At 23.4% G+C, this 17,215-nt stretch overlaps 1 protein-coding gene across 5 annotated transcripts; it reads left to right on the top strand.

Annotated features, from left to right (window-relative positions):
- Positions 1-2,168: 2,168 nt before the first annotated feature.
- Positions 2,169-15,875, top strand: LOC112599599 (probable multidrug resistance-associated protein lethal(2)03659). Of its 5 annotated transcripts, none has more exons than XM_025346561.1 (26): positions 2,169-2,187; positions 4,087-4,170; positions 5,869-5,979; positions 6,092-6,226; positions 6,386-6,593; positions 8,393-8,615; positions 8,687-8,843; positions 8,907-9,045; positions 9,410-9,520; positions 9,610-9,888; positions 9,963-10,127; positions 10,219-10,340; positions 10,397-10,494; positions 10,556-10,641; positions 10,712-11,106; positions 11,175-11,461; positions 11,522-11,601; positions 11,665-11,815; positions 11,958-12,064; positions 12,131-12,254; positions 13,266-13,445; positions 13,520-13,647; positions 14,838-15,083; positions 15,187-15,359; positions 15,423-15,663; positions 15,740-15,875. In XM_025346561.1, the coding sequence occupies exons 2-26, from the start codon at positions 4,094-4,096 to the stop codon at positions 15,815-15,817; spliced, it is 4,101 nt and encodes a 1,366-aa protein (XP_025202346.1). In that variant the 5' UTR covers positions 2,169-2,187; positions 4,087-4,093; the 3' UTR covers positions 15,818-15,875. The 5 variants fall into 5 exon arrangements, with proteins under 5 accessions (XP_025202346.1, XP_025202344.1, XP_025202345.1 ...); XM_025346559.1 differs by lacking the exon at positions 2,169-2,187 and adding an exon at positions 3,662-3,735; XM_025346560.1 differs by lacking the exon at positions 2,169-2,187 and adding an exon at positions 3,852-3,875.
- Positions 15,876-17,215: the final 1,340 nt, after the last annotated feature.

Raw genomic sequence — 17,215 nt, 5'->3', positions numbered from 1 at the left:
TATTAAGTTTAGGTTATATAGAAAATATTTATCGAATTTAAATTGTAAATTTTAACATGCTTCAAAATATTTTAAAACGTGTTCATTTTGAATAACAGTTAATTATTTACCACAATACCTAGTTATTTATTCATCTATTAAAAATTATTTTTAATTAAAACTTAAAAATGTTTTATTGTATTATTATCAAAGTTGAAATAAAAAAATTCCTGATTAAAATCTTTTATGATCCAATGCTGGCCCAGTGATTAGGTTTAAAAGTTATCGAAACCACACATAATTTATAACTTACTTTTTACATTCCCCCTTCCAAGTATCAATCAAACTATGCAGTAATTCATACAATATCAGAAATAAATTTTTAGGCTAAAATTTTAACATATCCTTGATTTAGATTTTCGAAGTCTAAATAAAAATAATCTAGTTCTATACTTCACCTGCTCCGTATTTTATTTGACCTAAACTATGAACTAACTACAAAACTCACAATCTATATTACTATCATAAGATACGCCAGAGCATAAACAATTCAAATATGGAGTTTAGTCAAACCATTAAGACTTAAAAGGCTTCAAACATTTCACTTAATTTGTCTTCGTAAAATTGTACCTAAATGTTATTGTACATAATTTATCCAGTAAAAAGTCATTATTTAACTTCACCAAAGAACTCAAAGCAATCAAACTCCACTAATTAAACTTCTTTCCTTTCACATCACTTATACAGGTTCTAATAGACGGCTACATAAATGTGTATATATAATTTTAATAAATTTAATATGATTTTAAATACAAAAAAAAAAAAAATAATTAAACATTGAAAACTACTACATTATACTCCACACCTTCATTTTTAGATAAACAGATACTTTATATTTTATAAGAATAGTACAGTATCTATTATTTTTATTCTGTTTTAAACAAATTATATTTTTTTGCAATGATAAAACTTTTTATTGCATAACTATACAAACCTATCGTATTAATAGTATGTATTTATATTGTATTATCCCATGTAATTAGGTAAAATTGTATTCAACTGTTAGTTCAAATCAGTTTTATGAATGTATAATTCAATTTACGCTATTATTTTAGTCTTAGATCAATACTACTGTTTAAGTATACGAAGGGGTTGAATCATCTCATAAAAATTATAAATTTATATCTGATTTTAAATACAAATTTAACATTTAAGATACAATTTCGAGGTATAGCAATAAATAAAGTAATGACAAATTTAGCAGAAAAAATTTTTTGATCTTATATTACCTTAGAAATTGAGCATGGCCATTTAAACTCACAGTCGATTTAAATTTTTGAAAGACATATATAAATTTATACATGAATAGACATGGAAATAATTTTAAAGTTGAAGTTCAACTATAATTATGAATTTTTTTTTTTTTTTTTGAACAATTTTAATCGTTTTTAATCAAATAAGTACTTTTCTGACACCATTCCTGGTAACCCTCCTCGTTGATTGAAGAGAAAGTGGTGTAGAGACTTAAATATCAATTAGCTAAATATATAAGGTAAATTTAAATTCAACCTAATCATGTCATAAAGTGTCGCCATTGGGTGGCTGCTTTTATCACGTTTATGCCAAGCTATATTATATATTTCCGCATGCGTACTTATTGCAATAATTTATTTACAGATTGTACGCTTTAAAATAAAAAGTTTAAAAAAAAACTATAGAAAATTAATTTTTTTATCAAAAATAACATATAATATAAATTTAATAAAAAGTAATTAACAGAATGTTTAATTGAATTCAACGATAAATCATAGTATACAAAGATTTATTCTGAGCGGAGACAGAATATTATTTCTTAATATATGTTATTACATACCTATTCAGTAACTATTATAGTCATTTGTTTTACTATTAATAATACGGTATACGATACGTTATATAGTATAAATAGTCTATAGTTTAAAATTAATTGAAATATAATGTAAAATTTAACCACATACAGCAAAATAAATATAATATTAAAGATAAAAAGTTATAGTCCCTTATAAATTAGTAATATTTTGAATAATAAAACAAATATCAATATCAGTATTGTTTGTTAAAAAATCCAATTTTATCAATATTAGAACTTCATATGTCTATAAAAAAAAAACATTTTACAATATATTTGTAAGTATCAGCGCTCGGTAAGAACTACTTATGAGGAACCTTGTGCGTATTGAGTTTTTAAATCTTAACTATTGTAAATAAAAGAACTATTTATATCATAACATGTAATACGTTAATAATTATACTAAAAAATTAAATTAATAATACATTTAATTTAATTTGTACAATACTGAATTACTTACCAATTTCGAAAAATAAAATGTTTGCTATAAAAATATTATAATCATTATATTAAGTTATTAAGCAAATAGTTAAACATTTTTTAACAAACACATCCAAATAATCATTTTAAATCAATATGTAAATTTACATAATGACAAGTAATTTAATGTACAGTTAGGTTCATAACAAATTGACAATTGAATATACATTTTATTTTGTACATAGTATTGGATATTGGTTAAATACAAATTCCCTGAACTAAGTTTAACTGGTTCAATAATAAATTTAGTATTAAACGAATATATCATATATTAAGTAAAAAGACCATATTTTTATAAAGTCAATAGATTCATTGCTCAACTCAGAATCTAAAATTTACTACCTAATATTTACAAAGTATAGTTAGGTACTATGTTGAAGAGTGATGTGCGTTTTATGCGATGAAGTAAGAGAAAAAAATCAAAATAAAATGAAATAAAATAAATACCTGAAAAATAAAGATTATTTATCATTTACAATAAAAATAAAAGTTACTAAGAACTATTTTAACTAAGAACTTTACAACATCTATTTATGGTTTAAAAATATATTTTCACAGTACAATAAAATCATAGAACTCATAGAGCGTTCATAATAATAAGTGATTTCTTATGAAAAATGGATTATTAATATTTCTAGATTTGGAAATTATAAAATAAATAATAAATATAAAGAGAGATAATTTTCATAAAAATTTCAAAAAATTAGCCAAAATAACTAATCAGAAATATTTTTAAACTATAATTAACCAGCATTTATTAATGTTATATGTAGTAAATGAATAATATTAATAATTATTTATTTTCGTATACACATATGTCTTATTTCTTCTAACAAAACACTTTTTTAGGACTAAACATAAAAATAAATGAAAATTTTTTTATATAGAAAATTTACTAAAAATATATTATTATTTATCATGTGAAAAACAACTGTTAATATAATTATGAAGAAATAATTATAAATATATAAATTTAAGTAAAATTAAATAAAAATATTACGGAGTAAAACAACATAACTAGACTTGAAATTTTGTTATATACTTTATATATATTATATATTTCATAAATGACATCACTTCATTGTATTCGAAATTCTCGATGTACTTGAGAATTGAATTATTTAATTTGATTAGGGAATTATAATATTAAAGGAGCATAATATAAAATATCTATTCATTATTTACTATTGATTATGAATAATGATATTTACGCACTTGAATAACTATACTTATGTACACTAGAAGTAGATAGGTATTAACTCTTAGTTATTATCATGTACACTGTAAACTGTACAATTATAGAATATTATTACTAGGTAAGCAAACAGTAGTTTATGGTAGTCTGATTAACAACAATTTAAATATATTCCTTAAAAGTTCATAAAAATGTAAGTAGTATTTTTTGGTAAACATACTTTTTTCAAAATATTTTTCAATACATTCATTTTTAAAAATATGTATTACTCTTAATATATATTATTTTATTGTAACTCATAAACATAATAATACATGAAAATTAGCATCATAGGTATTGTATTCTCTATCAATTTATCATACTTTACATAAAAATAAGACTTGTATTATTTAAATTTTAAATTATTATTTATAACGTATCACAACAATAAGATATATCGGTAATCCTTAAATCGTTTTTCGTGTAATAAAATAGCTTTTATTCGCTATAAATGAATAAATAAACAAATAAATATTGTATTTAACATTATTTTTTATAATTCTAGACTTAAAATGGATGCAATATTCAAAGAAGAAATACTGCCAAATCCAAGATCAAAAGCTAATATTTTTGAAATTATAACATACAAGTAAATTTAACAGTATTTAACACAACTATATCGTTTAAATTTATTGTAAAAAAAATAAAACTTAATTTACATTAAATATTTAATGATCTTTTAAATCTTTTAAATTTATATTCAAATAAAATAAAATTTATAATTTCGTATCCAAAATAAGCATTAATACATCTTGATTTGAATTATTTTCATGTAGGAATCCTATTTTTAATTTTTATGTTTCCATAACATATCAAGGAGTATGGTATATATTTTTAATCAAAGAAATATATAATTTTAACAAAAAAAGCGAATTGCATTTAAATTTAAGTAAAGTTAGTAAATTATATAATTATAAAACCTATTTTAATAAACTAAACAAACTTTAAAATTTTCATTTTTTTTTTTTTTCATATATTTAATTACTATTATTTTTAATGATACAATATTTTAAAATCAATAGATACTAATATACTTCATAAGTAGTTCATTTTAGATGTCTGTTAAACTCTTTATATCAATGTACATTTTAATTTTCAAATTTTATAATTATTTTTTCAAGATATTATCCATTACCTTTATTTTAAGATCATTATACAGAGCTATATTCTTTCCTTAATACACAACAAATCTGGAAATTGCCACCTAAATCTCACTTCCTTATTTTGTTGTCAATAAAATATAATATACACATAATAATAGATATTACTAAAAACACGCTTAAATAGCTTATCATCTTAATTCTCTAAATTAAGAATAAAAGTTAATAATGATAAATTCTCCGATATTAAGTAATCGCTTAAGAAAAGCGATATCTCTCCGATCATACTTGATTATCAAGTTATAATATGTTTTCATTATAAATATTTAGGATTGACTTTTGAAAGACTTCTGACTTTTCCGATTCATAATAAAAACAAAATACTTATTATAAATTTTAGGCAAAAATCTCTCTACTCATAGTTATATAAAATATTTCAATCGCAATTTAATACTAAACTGTATATCTTTAAATGCTTACTCATAAGTCATAACCATTCGAATCTATAGCATCTAATTTATAATTGCTGCCAAATTATCTAATATTAATAATATTTAACCTTTTCAATGAATATAACCTTATGAATGCTTAAAAAACCTCTTTTTTGTGTATAAAACTATTCACTGTATTCGTATATATAAACTCAAACCATTCCTTAAATGTTTTAATTCTTTTAAGAATATTTTCAAATGCTTCAAATAATCATACAAATACCTTAATTTAAAAACTTAACTGCACTTTAACATTCTGTGATACCACAAAAAGTTTAAAAATAAGATGATACGCAAATAAAACTTCCTAAAAAAGAGGAAAAATGATTAATTTTTGTTCAAATATTCAAATTTTATCAAAATCTAAACTTTATAAATCTATAAAAAATTCAACTGTAGAAATATATATTTGTTATTTTTAAATTTTTAATACAATAACTTGTAAGAAATTTTATATTACATTTTCAATCGTTTTTCACAAAATGTAAATATTTTTATCGATATTCATTAAAAAAATTAAATGCCGATGTGTATACAAAACAATTATTTAAAAACAATAAAATGTTTTAAAATGCTGAGCTCAGAATCATATTATTAAATAATATATTTATAACTAATCAATAAAATAGGCTCTTTGAAAATTAAATTTGTATATCTATAGTATTATATATGAAAATATGTATTTATAATTTTAAGGTGGATCTTAAAATTTATCAAAAAAGGATTAAACAAAGAACTAGATTTAATTGATTTATATAAAGTTTTGGATTGTGATTCATCTGATCTATTGGGAAATAAATTACGAAAGTAAATAATTTTTCATGTATTTATTCAAAAATTTAAATTAACATTAAAAAGTATATACATTTATTTTAGTAATTGTTTATTTATTATTATTTTTTTTTTTTTTTATATATAGATTTTGGGATGACGAATTAATAAATGCAAGAACTAATAACCGAAATCCTAATTTTGTTAAGACGCTATTTAAAACGTTTGGCACAAAGTTCATGTTTAATGTAACCTATTTAGCTGTATTACAAATTATTTTAAGGTAATATTTTATAAAATAGTTATTTTCATTAAAGATATAATAATATAATGCAATAAACAATACATTTTTAATTATTAATATTACGTATAATTCAATAAGTAATTAAAAGATTTATTATCAAGGTAGCAATAAAAAAATACCCTTTCTTTTTATTAATAGCATGTGCATTTCAACTATGGTAGGACTAATAGTCAATCATTTTGAAATTAAATCATCTTTTGATCAAAATCCAGTTGGAGTATACTTAGCAATTGGACTAATTTTACTATTGTTAACAAGGGCAATGGTTTATAATAGCAACAATATGTCAAATGCACATTTATCAATGCAAATACGTGTGGCGACATGTGATCTTATATATAATAAGGTAATTTAGATAATACTGTTGTGATCTACAATATCCATCATGGATCATCATTTATCGACCGCGAATGCTCTTTATTGGAGCTATTGTCGATAGCAACCAATTAGTAAATATTATTTTTTATGACAATACAAGCATATCAGTCTACTTTTATAGTCTATAAGCATTTTATATCACCATATTTGTTCAATCTTATGCTTAATTTATTTTTATAAAAATAAAATATATTTATAAATACTAAATAATATTATTAAATATACCTACGTTAAAATAGCATCACCTACGCAAAAATAGTGTTACGTTAAAATAGTTGTAAGTCAATACGGCTACGCCAAAACATCTGGGTCCCCAATATATTCAAGAAATCATTTTCAAAAAACGATGCTGAACATGTTTTGAACCTAAATAAACATTCTCTAAAAAATACAGTCAAAAATAACTTATAAAATTAATATCTGTAATTTAATATTTATATTTTTTTAACAATATACAATATAACAATGTACAATAAGTACTTTTCACATTTACATTACAAGCATATGTTACATAATTAATAAATATACTTATTTGTAACGTTCTTATTTATATTATTAATTACATACGTAACATATATTTATAAATTTAAAGTTTGAATTAAGGTACTACCTTGAGGGTAATATCCTCAAATTAAATTTCACATTAGGTATGTTCTTAGCTGTATACAAATTGCGTCCCTGATATAAAAATTGCAATTTTTGACATACTTATTGCGTCCCAGGTTTTCTATACTACTATACTAATTGCGTCCCGAAAATATTTATAAACAACTTAGTTCAATTACACGAATAACAAATAGCTAGCTGTAAAACTTTCCATTCAAAATTGAACGGTATGTTTTATTCTGCTCATTCAAATATCAACAATTTCATTGATATACTTCAAAGTGTACAAAAATATACTTCAGAGAATAAGACGTGAAATCTGTTAAAAACTATCATTTTTAAGAAAAGAAATTATTAAATATGACGTTAATGAAATAACACGTTTTGTTCGTTTTGATTTTGTCAAAATTGTATGGTTTAATTTTTTCCGAGCCATAAATAATATTATAATAACATATATATAATTTGTACATTATGACTAATATTTTTTGCTATTTTTTTTATTCTTTTATTCTTATATTTAACGACGAAAACAATATTTTTGATGTACATAATTACGAAACGATAAAAATCAATATTTTTAACTTACATTAGCAATATAATATTTATAATATTTATTTAATGTTGTTATTGAGTCTTAAGTCTATATCAAATAGAAAAGAAAATAATGTATTTGCATCGGACGCAATTCGTATAAAAAAGGGATCTTGAAACGCAATTTGTTTACATCGATGTTCTTAATGGTAAAAGTATTGCAACATTTTTTTCATACTAAAATACGATAACGAAAATAGGCCAGAATGTCGTAATTAGTAATATAAATATAAAAAAAATATTTATATAGAATATAAAATATATTTTTATACCTATAATCTATATGTATAGTATAAAATATAAATAGTTACAACCAGCAACATATTTTATTTAATTGTTATTTTACTTAAACTTTTAAAATATTATAAACCTACTAGATGCCTAATTCAAATGTTAAAAAACTTATAAAATAATTATTTTGTTTTTAATAAAATATTTTTAATATATTGACTATAGCAGCTTTTTTTTATTTTTAGTATATTAGATAATATTTTAATATCAAATTGGCTATTTAATGCTTATACAAACATAGAATCACATATTTTACAATATAATTGATTTTATTAGACTCTGCGGCTCAAAATAAATTCTCTAGACCCGACTACAACTGGTCATATAATAAACTTAATGTCCAATGACGTTAACCGATTTGATGTATCTTTTCCGTATTTACCTTACTTGATAATTGGACCTTTGGAAACATTTGTTACAATTTATTTTTTGTGGCAAGAAGTAGGTGTGTCATCAATTATAGGAGTGATCACATTACTCATCTTTATACCATTACAAGGTTAGTAAATAAATAATTTAAATATGTGTTATTATTATTATTATTAAATTTTTTTTTAATTGTTATTTAAGTCTGGTTGGCGTCGATAACTTCTAATATTCGATTAAAAATAGCCAACAGAACCGACAAGAGAGTTAATTTAATGAACGAAGTAATATCGAGGTTACAAGCAATCAAGATGTATACTTGGGAACCATTTTTTGACAATCTTGCAAAACATTTAAGACAGTAATTTGTTCAAAAAAAAAAAAAAATTTAGTAATAATTTAAAAAAATTTTGATTTATTTTAGGGAAGAAATTACCAAAATTATCAAAGTATCATACATAAAAAGCATTTTAACGTCTTTCTTTTTATTTAACACAAGAGTAGCGTTGTTTTTTAACATATTTGCATACATTATGCTTGGAAATTATATAACCGCATCAAAAGTAATTTAATACTTATTAATAATAATTATATCATCATATAAATATATGAACCATTTACTATATATTTTGTAGTAAATTTTTATTAATAAATGTCATAAATTCTATACAAAATAATATTTCATATTATCTCATTCAACTGTAACATATGGTAAAGATGTAAGTTATGGTATCAATAATGAATTAACCACTTAACTTCTAATAGTATATACCAAAAAATTAATTTTTAAATTAATATTCATTATATTATTATTTAATTGTATATTATATGATTTATTTTTAAACAAATACTGATTAAATATAATTTTATACAAAATAATACAATATCATATCGTAATTCCTAATTAAATACTTTTTATGAGATTAGGTGTTTGTTATAACGTCGTATTATAACATTTTGCGAACATCACTAACACTATGTTTCCCACCAGGGATAAGTCTAGCTGCTGAATTACTAGTTTCAATCAAAAGAATTGAGGTATGAAGGAAATATATGTATAAAATAAAATACATGACATTTTTTTTTTTTTTACTTATTTTATATAATAACTATAGAATACTTTATAGCATTTCCTGTTACGTGAAGAAAAATATGAACAATCAGAAAAAGGAAGTCAAACAAAAACCATAAATGGGTTTGAAAAATCAAATAATCATAGTGCAGTTCCAAATAACAATAATATCAATCAAAATGATACTAAACAATTAAGTAATTTTAGTATAGTCATTTCAAATGCTACTGCCAAGTGGTCGGACGCTCAAACCGAAAATTCTTTAGATAATATTAATTTAATCATAAGACCTGGTCAATTGGCTGCAATAATCGGACCAGTAGGAGCTGGAAAAGTACAACTAATATAAAAAAATCTACCTTAATCATTTGATTAACTTAAAATTCAGATAGTCATTCGATTTCATAGAGTTCGTTAATACAAGCAATTTTACAAGAGTTACCACTTTCTGAAGGGAACATCTCAATACATGGAAAAATATCTTATGCGTCACAAGAACCATGGTTATTTTCAGGTTCTATAAGACAAAATATTTTATTTGGTTCAGCGATGGATAAGGATCGTTATAAAAGGGTAAACAGTTCATATATATATATATATATATCAAAATTAAAAACAAAAGAAACAATTTTATATTATTTTTTTTTATCTGATTGTGACTAAGGTTATACAAGTATGTGCATTAAAAACTGATTTAGAACAATTGACGTACGGAGATAGAACAATAGTAGGAGAAAGAGGAGTTTCTCTTAGTGGCGGACAGAGAGCAAGAATTAATTTAGCAAGGTATAATGATATTATTAGTTTTAAAAAAAATATTTTTATATTATGTTTTATTCTAGAGCAATATACAAACAAGCAGATATTTATTTATTAGATGATCCTTTATCAGCAGTCGATACTCGTATTGGAAAGCATTTATACGAAAAATGCATAAAATGTATTTAAATATTTTATATCATATCTGAAATTACCAAATTTAATTATTTTATAATGCATAGATTATCTTAAAGAAAAGACTTGTTTACTCGTAACCCATCAAATTCAATACTTAACTAATGTAGATAAAATTATTTTGATGGAAAATGTAAGAATGTATAATAATATTATATGGGTAAAAAAATTAAATTCTACTTTTATATCACTTTTTATATTAGGCAAAAGTGGTAACAGAGGGTTCTTATCAAGAACTTCAAACTTCCGGTTTAGAATTCACAAAACTGTTCAAATCGTCTACTGAAACAGCAGTTTTGCTCGATAATGAATGTAAAATGAATAAATCTTGCAACAATTATAAAGCACGTTCCATACCATATAATCGACAAGAGTCTGTCTTAAGTATTGCGTCGTCAATAGAAGAGAGCATATTTAATAATACTATGACTGAACCAGTTGAAATAGCCGAAACGAGTTCTTCAAAAAATATATCATTTAATGTTTATTTATCATACATTTTTGCTGGTGGCCATATTTGCAAAGTTATATGTTTAGTATTGGTTTGTGTTTTAACACAAATTATTGCATCAGGTGGAGATTATTGGTTAACTTATTGGTACTTAATATTTTTTATAAATTTAAAAATTCATGAAATATTAGTATTAAGTTTTAGGTTTCTTTTAGGGTAAATTTAGAAGAACATTTTTTTATTAAAATCAAACCTTTGATGCCTATCAGTAATGGCACATCTACCACAGATGATCCTTATATAGAATTAATACCGTGGATTGTATCAAGAAAAACTTGTATTATTGTATTTGCTGCATTAACTTTCTCGATAATATTAGGCGCCTTAGCTAATTCCATTTTATTAGTATCTATATGCACTACAGCATCAACGAATTTACATAACCAAATGTTTAATGCTATCACAAGATCAACAATGCATTTTTTAAATAAGAACCCATCAGGTAAAAATATAGAACTGTCAAAACTTTTTATTTGATTAATCGCAACTTATTTTATTTTAGGGCGAATTCTCAATCGTTTTACAAAAGATATAGGACTTATTGATGAAATATTACCTAATGTTTTAGTTAGCGTTATACAAGTAAAATATAATAATATAAATTTTATATCTAAATATATTTATATATTTATTACATTTTATTAGATTGGTTTAATGGTGATTGGGATAATCGTAGTTGTTGGCATTGTCAATCCTTATTTAACCATACCAACAATCATTTTAATGTTGGTTTTTTTCAAAATGAGAAATATTTATGTAACTACAATTCGTAACATTAAACGTCTAGAAGGAGTCAGTAAGTATTGTAAATAACTAAATTTTTATTAAAATGTAAGCATTGAATTAACTAATTGTTTATTAAATATAATACTTCTCAGAAGTTAATTGAATTAAACATACATATAAAATCAAATAATTTTTTTGTCTTAAAAATTTAGCTCGGAGTCCTATATATACCCACGTGAATTCATCTATTCTAGGATTGACGACAATAAGATCATTTAAAGTTGAACAAATTCTTTTTAAAGAATTCGCCATCCACCAAGTAATAAAATACCAGATTAAAATATATAATTTTTTTTTATACTTATTAAGTAAAAAATATTTTTAGAATTTACATTCTTCAGCGTGGTATTTATTTATTACTTTAAATAAAGCATTTGGATTTTGGCTGGATTTAATTTCCATATTATTTATAAGTACTGTAACATTTTACTTAATATATTTTGACAACGGTAAGTACTCATATAAAAATGTATTTAAAATTAGATTTTAATAAAAAAATGTTTAACATATTTACAAAACAATTTTTGGAAGAAAAATATGTATCTAGTTGGTTGTTATGAATTTTTTATTTTTATACTTATTGAACGAGTATTTTATGAATTATAAATATTTTAAATTAATATGAGTGAAGTAGCGAAAAATACACCAAAAAATATTATTCTGCTTCTCCAATCGCATAAGTTTTAAATTGTTAGGAAGCTTAACTAATTAACAACTCGTCTGATCTTATTTTTTTTATTCTTTTTTTTGTGTGTATTAAAATACTCTAAATAATATTCTGTTTTAGAATATGAAATTAAATTATATATTGTCATAAAAAGTAAAATATTAACAAACTACAACAATACATTTTTGCTAAAGTATATTTTTTTTCATATCTATTAACTATTTATGACTTTAAATAATGAAAAAAAGTATTTTCATAAACTTATAAAATAATTTATGTTCTTCGATGGAATAAAAATCACCTGGTTTATTGATAGTAACTAAAATTAAATTGTATTACATTTAAGATTCATCATCTTTGTTTAGATTAGTGGTTCTCAAACTTTTTTCCGCGTACTACTTAAATATATCATCAATTAGTCGCGTATCACTAATTCCTAAAAATAGAACAATCCAAATCGTACATAGTTTAATACATTTATTTAAATAATAAGACAACAAAATAGTACAATATTTATTTATGTATATAATTTTATTAGTTTTTTTTAAATAAGATTTAAATAAAATGACAATTTTTTAATAAGAACCATGGATATGTAGGTTTGATCTTAGAGATGAAATATCTAGTAAATAATCTTAATTATTTTACAAAATGATATTATAATACTATTTCAAACACAAGTAAAATATTTATTTTTAATTTTCGTACCAGCATGTAGTCTTTTGAGTACCATTACTGATACGCGTATCATAGTTTGAGAACCGCTGGTTTAGATAATTTAACATAATTATAGATAACTACAGTGGAAATGTTGGATTGGCTATTACGCAAACAATTGGATTAACTGGTTTGTTTCAATGGGTAGTTAAACAATCTGCGGAATTGGAAAATCAAATGATGTCTGTTGAAAGAGTTTTAGAATACATTAATATACCACAAGAATCAACTCTTGAATCGCTTCCAGGTTACAGCTGTTAGTACACTAATATATTATCATACACTGAAAAATAAATTAACAATTTAATAAAATTTCTAAAATTATTCTAGACAAGAAGCCACCAAAAATATGGCCACATAAAGGTCAAATTATATTTAAAAAATTGTATCTACGTTATGATCAAGATGCGCCATTTGTTTTGAACGACCTGAATTTTAACATTGCACCTGCAGAAAAAGTAATATTTAAAATTAGATAATATTATAATGAAAAACAAAATACCAGATTTATTTATTTTCTATAAATTATTACCTAGGTAAATATTGCAATAAACAAAAATCATGTAGGTACGTATAAGTATTAGTACCCAAACCAAACAAACCAAAACGTCTAATACCCTCATACAGGCCCATCAGTTTACTACTCACACTCAGTAAATTATTTGAAAAATTACTCTTCAACAGATTAATTCCGATAATCAAAGAAAAAAATATACTCCCAAAATTCCTATTTGGGTATCGTTTCTCACATAATCCAATTCATCAAATCTACCGGATTACGGACAAAATTGCCACTTCATTAGAAAACAAGCAGTGTTGTCCTGGAGTATTTTTAGATGTTGCCCAAGCCTTTAACGGGGTTTGGCACGAAAACCTCTTATACAAACTGAAACTTTTTCTACCAGCTCTCTATTATTTAATTCTAAAATCTTACCTTACAAACTGCTCATTTTTAGTACGCCACTCCAACTCACTCTCTGACGCTAAACTGATAAAAGCAGTCCCTCAAGGTAGTGACCTCTCACCTATCTTAAAAAATATATTCACATCCGATATACCTACCGTCGATCAACACCTTACTGGCTACCTTTGCAGATGACACTGCAGTTCTAGCGCCTAAAAAAGATCCTATCTCTGCTGCCAATACCTTTTAGTCACACTTAAATAAAATAAATTCATAGACTAAAAAGTAGAAAATAAAAATCAATGAAGATAAATTAGTCCAAGTAAATTTCTCTTTAAGTCTTAAAGAATGCACTCAAATTCAAATAAACAACAAACTAATCCCAATTCAGCCCTCTACAAAATACTTAAGAATCATACTTGACAGGTATCTCGCATAGGCCCAACATACAAAATCCAAACGTAAATAGGTAAATGCACGACTTCGCTTATTCAGACCACTTCTAAAATCCAAAATTCAGCTCAAATTTAAAACCCTTATATATAAAGCCATAATTAAACCAATTGGTAATATGGCATACAGATTTTAGGTCCTGAAAATCAATCTAATATACGTCTTATTCAAGCCTTCCAATCTATTACTCTTAGAATGATAACCGGAGCTCCATGGTTCATTACTATATAGTTACCTATTAATGTATTATAAATTATAATATTTAAACAAATATAAATTGTGTATTTTTAGATAGGAATCGTAGGAAAAACTGGTGCAGGAAAATCATCTTTGATTTCTGCATTGTTCAGATTAGCTTTTAATAAAGGTAAAATTATTATCGATGGAATAGAAATACATGAATTGGAATTACACGACTTACGATCCAAAATGTCTATCATACCTCAAGAACCAGTTTTGTTTTCAGGAACAATGAGAAACAATTTAGATCCATTTAATGAATATCAAGATCATGTTCTTTGGAAAGCTTTAGATGAAGTAAAATTATTATTTTTAATACTGCCATGCGTATTATGCGTTCAATATTTACTGGCACAAAAAAACACTATTAATTTATATTCTACATAATTAATATTTTCAGGTAGAACTCAAAACTGTTGTAGACGATTTATCGGATGGCCTAAATTTAAAAATTTCAGAAGGTGGATCTAATTTCAGTATTGGTCAAAGACAATTAATATGTTTGGCTAGAGCAATTATACGAAATAATAAAATTATTATAATAGATGAAGTCACTGCAAACATTGATCCACAGTAAAAAGTTGAATTTAAAAATATTAGAATCACTAAAGTCATGTTCTTAATTTCTACTTTTAGAACTGATTCTCTGATTCAAAACACTATAAGAAATAAATTTCATAAGTGTACAGTATTAACGATTGCACATCGCTTGAATACAGTCATAGATTCTGATAAGATGCTTGTAATGAACGCTGGCACAATAGTCGAATTTGATGATCCATATATTTTATTAAAAAATAAAGATGGATATTTGCATAAAATGGTAGAACAAACTGGACAAAGCAATGCTCAATCATTACATCATTTAGCTTATGAGGTATTAATTTTTCTTAAATTTATATCCACTTAGATATATTTCATTTTATAAATATATATTTTTATAATTTTTAAAGAGTTACAATAAAAGAAAAATACCAAATGAACGACGATTTTCAAGTATTAACGAAGATGAAGATAAACTCAAATTATAAATATTGTTATTTATGTATAATCAAATAAGTAATAGATAATTATTGCATATTTATACACATTTAGGTGATTATACAATTATAAAAACTATTTGAAATTTTTCTTTATCTATTTTATAAATAATTGCAATTTCATGATTTTTTTGTTTTTTATATAAGTTTGTATTTATAAAATTTTTTAATTGAATACCAATGTTACAATAATTTATTACTCAATTTAAATTCGACACATACCTGTAACCTAAATGACTTGAAATATTATGAGGTATACTTGTATAGTTGACATCTATCATACCGTCATACCACAGAACGATATTCATAGTTATTTAATACTAACCCTAATAACAATTTTTCTCAACTTAAATATTCTTAGAAATTTATAACTAAATTTTATCAATAATATTATATGTTTTATTAATCATAATTTTTTAGAAATATTTTAAATATAATATTTAACATACCTACAAAATTTTCATTTTTCGAAATATTTGAGAACATTAAAAAAAAATTTAATTGAGAACGTAGAATAAAATTATTTTAAGTATATTTTTACAAGATTCACATAAAATTAAATCGTAAATTAAAAAATAATTCTTAGAAAATATTTTAAAAATTATATATCAATAAAATAGATTAATATTATTTAAAATATATTTTTTAAATGTTCACTTTATATTTTTTTTTAAAACCAAAGTTATAAAATATAATTATTTTTGAATAAAAATGAGTTCTGTTGTACAACTACACAAAAATTACTGAATTTGTTTAAATGCGTTTATATTAAGAGACGAGCCACGGGGTATATAAAAGTGGATACAAAAAGTAGTTAAATATATACTTGTAATATATTACTCTTTAATGGATTTTTTCCCAAGTCCTGTCTCCGACCTAGGGTATTCACTTAAAGCAAGATTTATCACCCCCTATGATTAATAAAAAGATTGTGTTATTAGTACCTATATGTAACATCATTTTATTTTAACAATACTAGCTAATATAAACAAAAAAAATAAATAATAGTTATAAAATTTATTTATCGTCACTAATCATTAACAGCAGCTGTCAATTAATATTCTGCAATACGAGCAGTTCCTACTCGTTTGTATTAAGTTTTCATGTATGGTGTTATAATGTTTGATATAATAATTAACACATATAAGAAGAAGTATCGATCAGTTATCAACAACCTCGATTTGGAAGTCAACCACATATTATTATATTGGCATTCGAGCTATTATCACCGATCATCGTTTCATAGACGAATCGCACTTTGCATTAGTCAATCTTATCCATAAAGTCACCGATGATAGTACAGGAATGTTGTGAAAAATATGAGACAAGTGGCAACGATCGAAAAAAAAACACGCGGATTCTGGAGAAGAACCAAAAATAGCTTATCGC

This window comes from Melanaphis sacchari, unplaced genomic scaffold, assembly GCF_002803265.2.
Source record: "Melanaphis sacchari strain LSU unplaced genomic scaffold, SCAv2.0 Contig53_pilon_pilon, whole genome shotgun sequence".
NCBI classification, from domain to species: domain Eukaryota; kingdom Metazoa; phylum Arthropoda; class Insecta; order Hemiptera; family Aphididae; genus Melanaphis; species Melanaphis sacchari.
Note: the sequence above shows the minus strand (reverse complement) of the source record. Positions and strands in the feature narration are given on the sequence as shown.

Bases quoted from the DNA above. Each gene is read 5' to 3' on its own strand.
- LOC112599599 (XM_025346561.1), top strand. From the start codon at position 4,094: ATGGATGCAATATTCAAAGAAGAAATACTGCCAAATCCAAGATCAAAA. The intron at 6,227-6,385 runs GTAATATTTTAT...TTTTATTAATAG, and splicing joins GTATTACAAATTATTTTAAG to CATGTGCATTTCAACTATGG. The intron at 11,107-11,174 runs GTACTTAATATT...GGTTTCTTTTAG, and splicing joins GATTATTGGTTAACTTATTG to GGTAAATTTAGAAGAACATT.